The sequence below is a fragment of the Enhydra lutris genome, unplaced genomic scaffold (assembly GCF_002288905.1).
Source record: "Enhydra lutris kenyoni isolate GAN:26980312 unplaced genomic scaffold, ASM228890v2 scaffoldscaffold1, whole genome shotgun sequence".
NCBI lineage: Eukaryota > Metazoa > Chordata > Mammalia > Carnivora > Mustelidae > Enhydra > Enhydra lutris.
In genome coordinates this window covers 39695156-39707160 of record NW_019154085.1, presented here as the reverse complement: position 1 = coordinate 39707160, position 12005 = coordinate 39695156, and the positions used below count along the sequence as shown (strand labels likewise).

The 12005-nt window shown below is 55.5% G+C and overlaps 1 protein-coding gene across 1 annotated transcript; it reads left to right on the top strand.

The window, feature by feature from the left end:
* The first annotated feature begins 8326 nt into the window (after positions 1-8326).
* Positions 8327-11580, top strand: LOC111155297 (neuromedin U receptor 1). Its single transcript, XM_022519322.1, has 2 exons — positions 8327-9206; positions 11225-11580. Exons 1-2 carry the CDS (start codon positions 8357-8359, stop codon positions 11578-11580), a joined length of 1206 nt encoding a protein of 401 aa, XP_022375030.1. The 5' UTR covers positions 8327-8356.
* The last annotated feature ends 425 nt before the right edge of the window (positions 11581-12005 follow it).

The window sequence follows — 12005 nt, the reverse complement described above, 5'->3', positions numbered from 1 at the left end:
TTTATTTGACACAGAGAGAGATCACAAGTAGGCAGAGAGGCGGGGGTGGGAGGAAGCAGGCTCTCCACTGAGCAGAGAGCCCACTGTGGGACTCGATCCCAGGACCCTGAGATCATGACCCGAAGGCAGAGGCTTTAGCCCACTGAGCCACCCAGGTGGTCCGAGTCTGCTGTATTTTGAATGCAAATAGATCGGGGAAGGTATAAACTTCCAGTGTCTGGATGTGGTTCCCCCAAGTACCAGTGAGAGCAGTCTCCGGATTTTAAAATCTGGAATCTCCTGTCTTCCCTGCAGATTCATGATTTCCTTTTTCAAAAAAAGGTTTTGTCAACCTGGTGAGCTTGTTGGGACAGGTCCCCCGCCCCAAACCCCAAAGCCACGCCCCACTGCTCTCCTGTGAGAGGCTGGCCCTGTTCTCTGGTGCCGTTGCATTCAAAGAGGCCTTGAACCCCTGAGTGACAGGGACACACGTGCTTTGTTCCGGCTGCTTGGGCTGTCTGCCAGGGGCTACCGATGAGTGGGAATATGCCTTTCTCCATTCCAGAAGGCCTGAAGGTTCACCTGTCCGGAGCATGGAGAACACCAGGGTGGGATCCAACTTCCCGGCCTCCTGGGTCTCCCTCACCCAGGGCAGGGGGTCCAGGCAAGTGCTTTAGAGAAGTGGGGATGTGGTCCCAGCCTGGGGCCCTCATTCAGCAGGTGCAGAAATGCACCGCCAGGCCTCGTGGCTGCATGTCTGGGGTGGTGGGTCAAGCCAAGTAGCCTCCCTAGTTCTCCAGCTATCTGACAGTCTTCAGGAAATTCTGCCTAAATTAGCCAGTCAGTTTTGATATTTGCAAACCTACATCCTTATCTGGCACGTGAACCCATAGTCGCTTGCAACAAGAATTGTAACAGCATCTCTGGACTCTGCCTTCAAGGACACAGACTCCTGCCTTCTTTTGACTTTGGGCCTGCTGCGCCCACACAGATGCCCAGCCCTCCAGCACGTGCTCTCAGCGTCCCCCTCTTCTGCCCCTTTCCCCATGTGTAATGGTTGCCAGTTGATAGGCACAGCATTTTCCACTCACCTCGTGAGAACCTTAGAAAGACTCATTCCACGTCATTTTTCTACTACCTGCAGGTTTTGTCATTTCTTTTCTCCAATTTGATGTTATTTCCTTGGGAATCCCGAGCCTCTGTTTACTAGACTTTGAATATTTGCTGTTTTTGTATCTGTCGGCGGTGGGAGCAGTCTGCCTTGGGAATGGCAATAACCTTGACAAAAATGTAAAACGGTCATCAGATCAACTAAACGTTGTCTGCTTTCTATTATCAGATATGCTAAGGGAGAGGATGTTACCCCTTCCGGGCTGGCTGTTCCCTCTGCACCCAGCCGTCGGTACACCCCTGCCCCTGGCGAGGTGAAATTAATCATATTCATGGAATGCTGAAACTGAGCCAGAACTGAAGCATTTCATGGTAAAGGGGCACTTTGTCTACAACTGACTCTCAGATTACGCTAATATAAAAAAAACTCGGAGGAAAAACAAAAACACTAAGGTAGACACAGCCAACGCACCATGGACCAACGTGTCCCCAAGCTCTCTGACACCTGTCACTGGCAGGAGCACGGGGGCTTGGGTTCTGAGTTAACTGCGAGCATTCATAAAAGGGAAGATCCCAAAAAGATCTTCCAAGATGCCTCTGAATGTGATTTGCTAACCGGGAAGTCTGTGCGGACGAAGAGGTCCCAGGATCACCGGTAACATCCAGCCCCACCCCGGGGGCAGCAAGAAGGATCAGGACAAGAGAGACCCAGGCCTTTTCCGGCCCTCTCAATGTGTGACCTGAGCCTGTCCTCCCTTTGGCTACAGGGAGAGTTTGGGGCCTGGGGCACCAGCAAGCCGCTAGGGGAGGAGGCAGCTGACTTTGCACCTGGATCTGGCCCGAAAGACTGGGTTGTTCAGAGCCAGGCTGCATGGGTCTCAGACAGCACGGGGCCAGACAACGAGCCCCAAGAGGCCCTCTCTGTGGGCAGGAGGGGCAGAGGTGAAGATCACTGGAGGTCTCTTCAGCCGCTGGTCTCCAAGGTCTGGCCACAGGGTCTGGGTTTCCTGTACTGTGGCCAGGCTCCCCACAAGTTTGCGTTTTCTTTCTTCTCACTGGGGTGTAGCTCTCCTGCCCCAGCTTGCTGGGGGACCCTGCCCTTCCAAGGCCTGTGGAGCAAGCTCTTCTGTTCTTCAACTTCCACCTCAGCCCGGACTCCTGGAAGCTTTTTAGTATCTTCCAGAGAATTCTGAGCATAGTTATGGCTACCATTTATTCAGTGTGTCAAGCCTACATGATTTAACCCATGTTACCTCATTTAATCCTCACAGCACCCTGAGGGACAGGTGCTGTCCTTACTGTTGTACAGACCAGGAACCTGGGGTCTGGAGTACAAAGGGACAGGTCCAAGGTCACACAACCAGCTTGTGGCAGTACCAGCAAGGATTCTCAGCCAGGCCTCACCCTTCCTTTGCCATCTCTCTCCCTGGGTGTGCTGGTGTCTGTGAGCAGACCCAGGCCTGGGGGCGTGGGGAGCGTGGATGGCCGCACAAGCAGCATGGTTTACTAGGTGGGGTACACTTCCAGTCCCTGCACTGGGGACACTCCCCCACCCAAACTCCAAAGGGGCTCAGACCTTTCTTCTCTCTCCTGGCTGTGGCCTGGCCTGGGTTCAGCCAAGCAGAGCCAGGCAAGAGGTGTCAGACCTAGGGAAGTTCCTAGGAAAGCGTGGCAACTCTCTTCCCTCCAGGGGTTTGCTGTACCCACCCCTCCATGGTTGCAGAGCCTGATTACTGGTGGGTTCTGGGCCATCTCCATTGCCCAGGCTACAGAGTGGCCCCTCCCTCCCATCCAGTGCTTCAGCGTCCCCAGTTTCCTCTTCAACCTCCTCTTCCAGTCTCTGCAGGCAGTAGAGCAAGGGGAGGGGTGGGGGTGGGAACTTCTGGTGAACAGTGAATGTTCCAGAAGCCATTCATGGGGTGTTGGTGAAGACCTGGCTCGGGGCAGCTGCCCTTCTGTGGCTCTCAGGTGCCAGCAGGGTGAGGAAGGGCCATGGGACTAATCATATACTTCAGGCCCTGTTAGCCCTGCACAGACTCGGGGACCCAAGAGCTCTCCCAAATGGCTTCCTTGGGCCCCGAGGCACTCCCTTGGCAGATTTGCTGTTGTGCAGAGGTGGGCCTTGAACACCCTAGCCAGGGTCAGGAGACTGCAGTAGATACCCAGAAAACCTAGGATGCGTTTACTCCAGGCCTCAGCCCTGCACATATCGCTGGGGAACATGGCCCTGGGGAAGCTGCCTCGGGATAGAGCAGGGCGGGTAGCCGATGTCCTCAGGTTCTGATGAGACACGCTGCATGGCAGTCTTAAGCTCAGGCTTGAGGCTGGGGCACCCAGGGCTCTCTGAACAGTGCTAGGGGTGGCCACAACCATGATGGTCACTGTGCTTCGCCTTTTGGGAGGCTACCCTTTTCTTTAGCCTGCCGTGGTCTTTGACTGCTCTTCATGCTGCGAACAAGGCAGCCCGCTGACAGAATTCCTCATTGGCAGGAGACGTTCTGCCTCTTGAAGGCAGGAATGGGTCTTTCCCCTTTCCTTCCTGGGCTCTGAGCGCCTCCGGGGGTGTCCACCCCGAGTTTCAGGATGCTCAGAGTGAGTGCGGAGCAGTGCATGTGAGTGCGCGTGTGTGAGTGTGATGCGGGGCTGGGGTCAGGTGTCAGCAATGCTCATCATATGCTCAGTGCTGCCTGTGACCCCATGGTGGGCTGTCTCCCAGCGATGCTGCTTACCCACCCCATTGTGCCTCTGATACATGCTCTGAGAGCAGCCCAGACCTTGAAGGTTCTGGGTGGCATCACTTATCTGGAGTTGAGTAGTTAAATTTCAAGGAAAGCCCAGAATTCTTTTCCCCAAGGACATTGGGACCATCTTCCCCGCACTGCCTGCAACCTTCCTCTGTGCCTGGGCCTGTGTTTACGTGTGGAGTTCTTGGGAAGGCAGGCCTGGTGGAAGCTCTGAGAGGGGATGACTCCCAGTCCCCAAGGCCAGACCATGACTCATGGATGGAGAGTAGGGGCTGGAGAAATTTGGGGAGAAGAAAGTCTCACCTCCAGCGGTCATCACATAGATTTTTTTGAGTGCTGGTTGCAGGCCAGCCTTGTGCTAAGTCTTTGCACTGATGTCTCAAAGCACCGATGGTCACCCATGCTATGGGAAGGAGAACCAAGGCATGGAGGGGCTGTTCTCTTCCCATTCCCACTATAGGCCAGCAGCCTTCCCAGGGCCTGGGACTTTGTATTTAACCCCTCCTAGTGCTTCTCCAAGTCTGATTCTGCGGCTTGGGGCTTCCTCCCTATGTGTCAAAAATGAGGGTTGCTGGACCTTGTCCAGAGTAAATGAATCAGACTCTGGGAAGAGGCCCAGGAGCCAGCATTTTGGCCTCTAAGATCCATGAGTCTGGGCTCCCTAGAAAGTTCTTGGTAACATAACTTCCAACTAAGGAGCTGGTTGAAGGAGAAGGCAGAGCAGGGGAGGGCTCCCATTTTGGGTTTACTTGTGTACAGCTTGGGAGAGCAGGAGGAGGCTGGGATGCCAGCAGACTCTTCCCTACACCCCACCCCTGTGGTGGGTGGGGTGGGAGGGCTGGAGGAGCATTTGAATGGATGAGAGAGAGGGTATTTGGGGGTGAGAAATATAGTGGGGGGGCACAAAAGCAAGTGGGGCATGGAGGTCCAACATCAGGCTAGACTTTGGTGTGTTCTTTTTCAGAAGGAAGTGGGGAGTCCCTGGGAAGGTTTTCCAGCCAAGGAAGAACCTTGCCTGGGGTTCAGGAAGAAGAATGGGCTGTGAGAGGACAGACTGGAGGGAGAATGGAGCTTCTGCGGCAGTCCTGGGAGTGGAGGATGACCTGCCCCATAGCTGTAGGGAGAGGGAGTGGCCAGTGATGTCCTGGGACTTGGGCCTAGGGAGGGAAAGGAGACCCCACTTGAAGCCAAGGAGGGGGATGAGACCATTTGGGGCAAGGGAACTTTGAGGTAAGTCTGAAATGTGGGGCAGGAGGAGATGGGGGGCTGGAGAGACACCATAATAAGGAGTTAGGCTATAAGTCAGCACGCTGGAGCCCCGGGGCAGGGAGACGAGGGTGGGGGGGGAGGGGGGCAGGGTGTGAGACCCAGACCAGTTGCAATTCACCTCTCTGAGATTCCGTTTTCTCTTTTGTAAATGGGTTGTTGTGAGGGCTCCGTGGGGACTCCGTCACGGTGCTCCTGGAAGTGTCGCGTTAAACACTTGGAAACAACCGCCCTCGTTTGGGGGGGTGTGGGGACCCCAGATGAGGGTGTCCAGGTCCGCCGCTGCAGGGAGAGCACCGCCCCCTGGTGGCGGTCCCTTTCGGGACAGCTGGGCCACAGGCAGGCGGGGCGACGGGGAGGGCTCGTTGAGGGCCGGCTGCCGTCTGTCTGTCTGCCAGTCTTCTGGCTCCTGGCGCCGCGTCTGTTCCTCGGTCTCGGCCACCCGCCCTGCGCCTCGATGTCACCAGGCGCAGACAGCATGGTAGGGGAACGCGATCGCGGTGGCTGGACGGGGCACGTGGCGGGCCGAAGGGCTGGGGCGCGGACCTGGGAAGAACGCAGAGGGTCTCCCCGGGATCCCTCCCTCGATGGGGATCGGAGGGCCCCGTCGAGGCGCCCCACTTCGCGGGGGATTCACAGCCTCCGGGTTATTCTTGTCTTTTCCCGGACACCGGGGCGGCGACCCTTCGCTGTGGCTCAGGGATTCCCTCTCAAACCCTGGTGGCCGGGCTCCAGCGGTGCAGGCGGGCGGCCGGGGGGGGGGGGGGGTGGGGGGCAGGTGAACCGCCTGGGTGAGTGAAAATACCCCTCCATTCCAGAATGCTGGGATTGGGTGTGGGACTGGCAAGGAGGTTGGGAGAGACTCCTGGGTGGAGGTTCTGGTGACGAGGAAGATAGCCAGGATTAAGAATTCTTGGGGTCGGGGCGCCTGAGTGGCTCAGTGGGTTGAGGCCGCTGCCTTTGGCTCGGGTCGTGATCCCAGGGTCCTGGGATCGAGCCCTGCATCGAGCCCTGCATTGGGCTCTCTGCTCAGCATGGAGCCTGCTTCCTCCTCTCTCTCTGCCTGCCTCTCTGCCTACTTGTGATCTCTGTCTGCCAAATAAATAAATAAAATCTTAAAAAAAAAAAAAAAAAGAATTCTTGGGGTCTGGGAGGGAAAAGGACCTAGAAAGAAAGTTGGAAGGTGGCTGCACAGGTACATGGGCACCAAGCTCTTACTGAGAAGAGGTAATGGAGCTGAAGGGAGGGAAAGTGGGTCCAGGAAAGGAGTCTGAAAGTCCGGGGTTGCTCAGAGGGGAGGGGTGGTGGTGCAGGTAGGCTTGGCAAAAGGGCTAAGGAGGACTGTCCCCAACACCTGGCCTGTCCCACCAAACCACCTGCCCAGCCAAATCGTGTTTCAGTCCCTGCCCCATCTCCAGTGGACTGTTCTTTTTTTTTTTTAAGATTTTATTTTATTTTTTAAAGAATTATTTATTTGAGAGATAGAGAGAGGAGGGAGGGGGACCAGAGGGAGAGAGAGAATCCTGAACAGATTCCCTGCTAAGCGCAGAGCCTGACACAGAGCTTGATCTCAAGACCCTGAGATCATGACCAAAGGCCAAATCAAGAGTCGGTAGATTAACGACTGAGCGGCCCAGGCGCCCCTAAGGTTTTATTTTTAAGTAATCTCCACACCCAACATCTGGCTCCAACTCACAACCCCCAGATCAAAAGCTGACCGATTGAGCCCGCCAGGTGCCCCTTCCTTGGACTGTTCTTCCCTTTCCAAGTGGGAAATAAGGATAAAGTTACTATTCATTGATATTCCACACCTGAAATGTACCAGGTACACCCTGAGAACTTTATATGTGTTTTCATATTTAATCTTCACAGAAATTATGAGGTAAGCTTTGTGGACATCCCCATTTACAGATGCGAAGACTGAGGCACCAGGAGGCAACGTCGCAGCTAGAGTGTAGCAGAGTTGGCATTTGAACCCCCAGGCCAGTGTGTTTAGCTCCATGGCCTGGGTCCTTAACCAATATATCCCATGGACTGGCAGGGATGGGGACCAAACAAAGGAGAGGGAACCTCAGAACTGGCAGCCAAGGTTGTCAAATATTTTAACTTTTAACAGTGCAGCTGATAGGAAACAGAAACAAGGACCAACTTTTGGGTTAGTGTTCTTGTGTTTAGTCCTTTTACCCCTTTGCTTGATCCCCATAGTGGACTCGATCCTTACTGCAAGATGGCTGATAACCAAGCCTTCTGTGTGTCAGGCCGGCCCCACATTAGTACCTTTTGTAGATTAAACTGCCTGGATCCTTGCAATAAGGAAACAGAGAAGTTCCCATATAGATGGTCACACAGCCCAGAATTAGGGAGGCTGGATTTGAATCCCTTGTTCTTAAAACCGTTCTGATAAGATCAGGTACTGCATGTTGTGCCCATTTTCCAGATGCCAAAAACTGAGTCCCTTTCCCGAAATCCAGGGCTTGAAAGGGGACAGACCCAAGGGGACACTGCTGCTGCAAAGCTTAATCCCCAGAGGACCCATCCTTTATTCAAAGACTTTGGTGGATTATGACATTTATAACTGAGTTATGCTTTTTTTTTTTTTTAAAAGATTTTGTTTATTTGACAGAGAGAGAGAGACAGACAGTGAGAGAGAGAACACAAGCAGGGGGAGTGGGAGAGGAAGAAGCAGGCTTCCCGGTGAGCAGAGAGCCCGATTCGGGGCTTGATCCCAGGACCCTGGGATCGTGACCTGAGCTGAAGGCAGCCACTTAACAACTGAGCCACCCAGGTGCCCCTGAGTCCTGCTTTTTATAATTTTTAAGATGTACTTTTTTTTTTTTTTTAAGATTTTTATTTATTTGACACACAGAGAGAGAGCACAGTAGGGGGAGCAGCAGGCAGAGGGAGAGAGGGAGAAGCGGGCTCCCCGATGAGCAGAGAACCCGATGTGGGGCTTAGTCTCAGGACCCTGGATGATGACCTGAGCCTAAGGCAGCCGCTCAACCGACTGAGCCACCCAGGCACCCAAGATGTCTGTTTTTACATCTCTGAAATTGTTATACACCTTGCAATGAACGACAGAGTTTTTTTATTTCTCTAAAATACCTATAATGATGTCCCTCTTAGTGTCACTGTGTCACTTGGTGTCACCCCTTGGGTTTAATGAGTTCCCAGTGATCTCCGAGTGACTTTTCTGGGTGTCTCTCCGTTCTGTTCCACAGGCTCCTCTCTGCTTCAATTGCTCCAGTCTCCCTGGAGACATGTCCCCACAGGATGCAAGGAGCATGGTGCCCTGCAATGGCAGTAGGGCCTCGAGGCTCCCTGACCCGGAGGACTTGAATCTCACCGATGAGGAACTGAGACTCAAGTACCTGGGGCCCCAGCAGACAGAGCTGTTTGTGCCCATCTGTGTCACATACCTGCTGATCTTCGTGGTGGGCGCCGTGGGCAATGGGCTGACCTGCACAGTCATCCTGCGTCACAAGAACATGCGTACCCCCACCAACTACTACCTCTTCAGCCTGGCTGTGTCCGACCTGCTGGTGCTGTTGGTGGGCCTGCCCCTGGAGCTCTATGAGATGTGGTGCAACTACCCCTTCCTGCTGGGCACCGGGGGCTGCTACTTCCGCACGCTGCTCTTCGAGACGGTCTGCCTGGCCTCCGTGCTCAATGTCACGGCCCTGAGCGTGGAGCGCTATGTGGCTGTGGTGCACCCGCTGCAGGCCAGGTCCATGATGACTCGGGTCCACGTGCGCCGTGTGCTTGGGGCCATCTGGGGCCTCGCTGTGCTTTGTTCTCTGCCTAACGCCAGCCTGCATGGCATCCGGCAGCTGGAATTGCCCTGCCGGGGCACGGTGCCCCACTCGGCCACATGCACCTTGGTCCACCCGCGGGCCCTCTACAACCTGGTCGTGCAGATCACCACCCTGTTCTTCTTCTGCCTGCCCATGGCCACCATCAGCGTGCTCTACCTGCTCATCGGGCTCCAGCTGCGGCGTGAGAGATTGCTGCTGCTCAGGCGGGAGGCCAGGGGCAGGGCCAGGTCCAGTGACAGTGGCAGGTTTCAGCGGTCACAGGATCGGGGCCGGACACAGGTGACCAAGATGCTGTGTAAGTGTTGCTGCTGGGAAGAGAGGCTGAGCTGGGCCCTGGGTGTGAAACTAGAGCTTCTAGGACCCCGGGGCTGAGCGTCTGGGTTTATGATGGAGGCTGAGTGTGAGGTTTGGGGTTGCCGCCGCTGCCCCCCGCCCCGTCCTGTGTGTGTGCACACATGTGTGCAATTACTCGGTGAGAAACTCATAGCAAAGATAAATGGCAGGATGGCCACATGATTTGTGGGGCCCAATGCAAAAGGCACATTTGGGGTCCCTCGTTCAAAAATTGCTGGGACTGTCCAGACAGCAATAGTGCAGCATTAAACAAAGCCCAGGGTCCTTCTCAGCTTGGAGGCCCGTGCAGGTGCACAGGTGGCACACCCATGAGTTGGCACGGACTCCTGGAACCCAGCCATGGACCAGGCAGAGACACATGACTGCATTCCAGGATGGCAGAGCCGTTTGTGGGAGCTGGCCCTGCCAGGTCTCTCATCTTTGCTCCTAAACGTATCTTGGCTCTGTCCTTCCCTAGAGCAGCCTGGGAGGCCCTGCTGTGGGCACAGAGAGTTCCTCTTCCTTGAGTAACTACCCTTTTCCCTTAGTGGCTGTTGAATAGTCCCCAAGAAGGATTCTGATTGGTGGGCTTAGGTCCTAGCTGGTCCCCAGGCCTGAGTGGCAGGGTGCTATGGTTTGCAGACCCCACAGGCTCACATGCTGGGGTCTGAGGGGAACAAAGTTCCCAAAAGAAGGGGAGCAAGGTGCTGGAGGGGCAAGATGATATATTTCACCCATGCTATATCTTTGGTTCCTGGAGGACCATGGCAATGACCCTGCCTCATAGAGACTCATCAGGATGTGTGTTTGTGAGGGTGAGTGTGTAGAGCACAGGAGAGTCAGGGCAGAAGTGTGGATTGGGGTGGGCCAGGTGGGTTGAGGCTCTGGGTCTTACCGTGGTCTGGGTCTGGCTCTTTTCCCAAAACAAAGGCCCCTGGGGAAGCCAGAGAAAATGATACTAAGTCAGTCCTTGATTTCCTCCCCATCCTGCCCCCCACCTTAGGGGACCTGAATCAGGTAGATGGAGGGAGCCAGGACAAGACAGAGGTAGGGAGACCTTGGTCAAAGCCATGGGATGATAGCCAGCTAAATGGGACTGTCCCATTCCCAGAGAGAGACCCACTTCTCTCGTCCCCCAGGAACAGTGTCCCAGAACCCAAGGCCACTTGAGCAGCTTCTGAAAATGGGACCTGACCCCAGAGTTCCAAGCCTGCCTCTCAGCTGTGCCCTGTGAAGTCCCCACTGCAGACGACCTGCCCCCTGCCCACTCTTCCTCTTCCCCCTACTCCCTTGTTCTGCAGGGACCAAGTCTGCTCAGCTGGGATGGCTCTCACCCTGGGAAGCTGGGGTGTTTCCTGGGGCTTGCTGCTGGCCTAGGGCTCTGGCTTTCTTCTGTCCCTGCCTCCCTCCCTCCTTCCCCCAGCTTCACTTTCTGAAGGCCTAGTATACACCAGGTGACGGGCTGGAGATGTTGTAAACAACATCCTAGTGGAAATCCCGGGTGATAAGGGAAAACCGTGCTGGGGTGTGGTGGGGAAGGCACTGCAGGGCAAGACAGGCAGGCAGAGAAATAAACACAAGCAATAAGAGACAAAAATCAAGACAAGCCCAACGACAGAGACCCAAGGAAGGGCATGGCTGGTTGACGCCTCAGCTTTGGGAAGCTGGGTGACCTCTTAGCTAAGAGCCATCTAGTTGCAGATTCTGTGAAGGGAGAGCCAGACGGGGCCATCTTGGCTCAGGCGTCCTCACCTGGTCTGTCTGACGGTGGCTGGGGGTAAGGCACATACCCGCTGCCCAGGCAGTGACAGTAGTGGGACCAGCCTCTCTGAAGGGGTGCTGAGGCTAAGGCAGGCAACCTTCCAGAACCTTCCAGATGGACCATGGGTATGGGTGGCACAGTGAGAGTGGGCAGACTACCCTGAAGCCCGGGGAAGGCAGTCTGGCAGGCACCCAAGTCTTTCCTCTGTGCCCCCACAGTTGTGCTGGTCATGGTGTTTGGGATCTGCTGGGCCCCTTTCCACGTTGACCGCCTCATGTGGAGCTTTGTGTCCCAGTGGACTGAGGGTCTGCACCTGGCCTTCCAGTATGTGCATGTTATCTCCGGAGTCTTCTTCTACCTCAGCTCGGCCATTAACCCCGTGCTCTACAACATCATGTCAAGCCGCTTCAGGGAGACTTTCCAGGAAGCCCTGTGCTTGGGGACCCGGTGCTGCTACCACAGACCCCGCCACAACTCCTACAGCTTCAGCAGGGTGACCATGGGCAGCACCCTGTATGACCTGGGCTCCCCGGGCAGCAGGGCCCAGCTGCCGACTGAGGATGGGGGCCTCTAGGGGCTGCAAGAGACCGACCCCTTCTGAGTGGAGCCTGGGAGCAGCTTCACCCAGAGAGGCCAGAGAGCCAAGCGCCGTTTCGGGAACCACCCTTGCCCTCCTCTGCCGGGATGTCTTCATGACCTGTCCCCCTCTGGATCCCGTCCCTACTTCAGCCGATAACCTCGGACTGGCCCCTTGGCGACTCCTACCCCCACCCAAGTTTTTGGAAAGGAAATAAGGTTGCCCTGTGCTTTCTAGAGCCCTCGGCCCACAGGTGAGATCGTTCTCTACAGAAACAAGGCAGCTGGTTGGCGGGCAGAGCAAGCCTCCATCTGGGGTCTCACCCACCCCCACCCCTGGTTTCTGAAATGTGTTCAGGGGGCCCCACTTTCCTTCCCATTTCTCGTTGAGATTCTGCAGGTTCTGGCCTGTTCGGGCCCTGT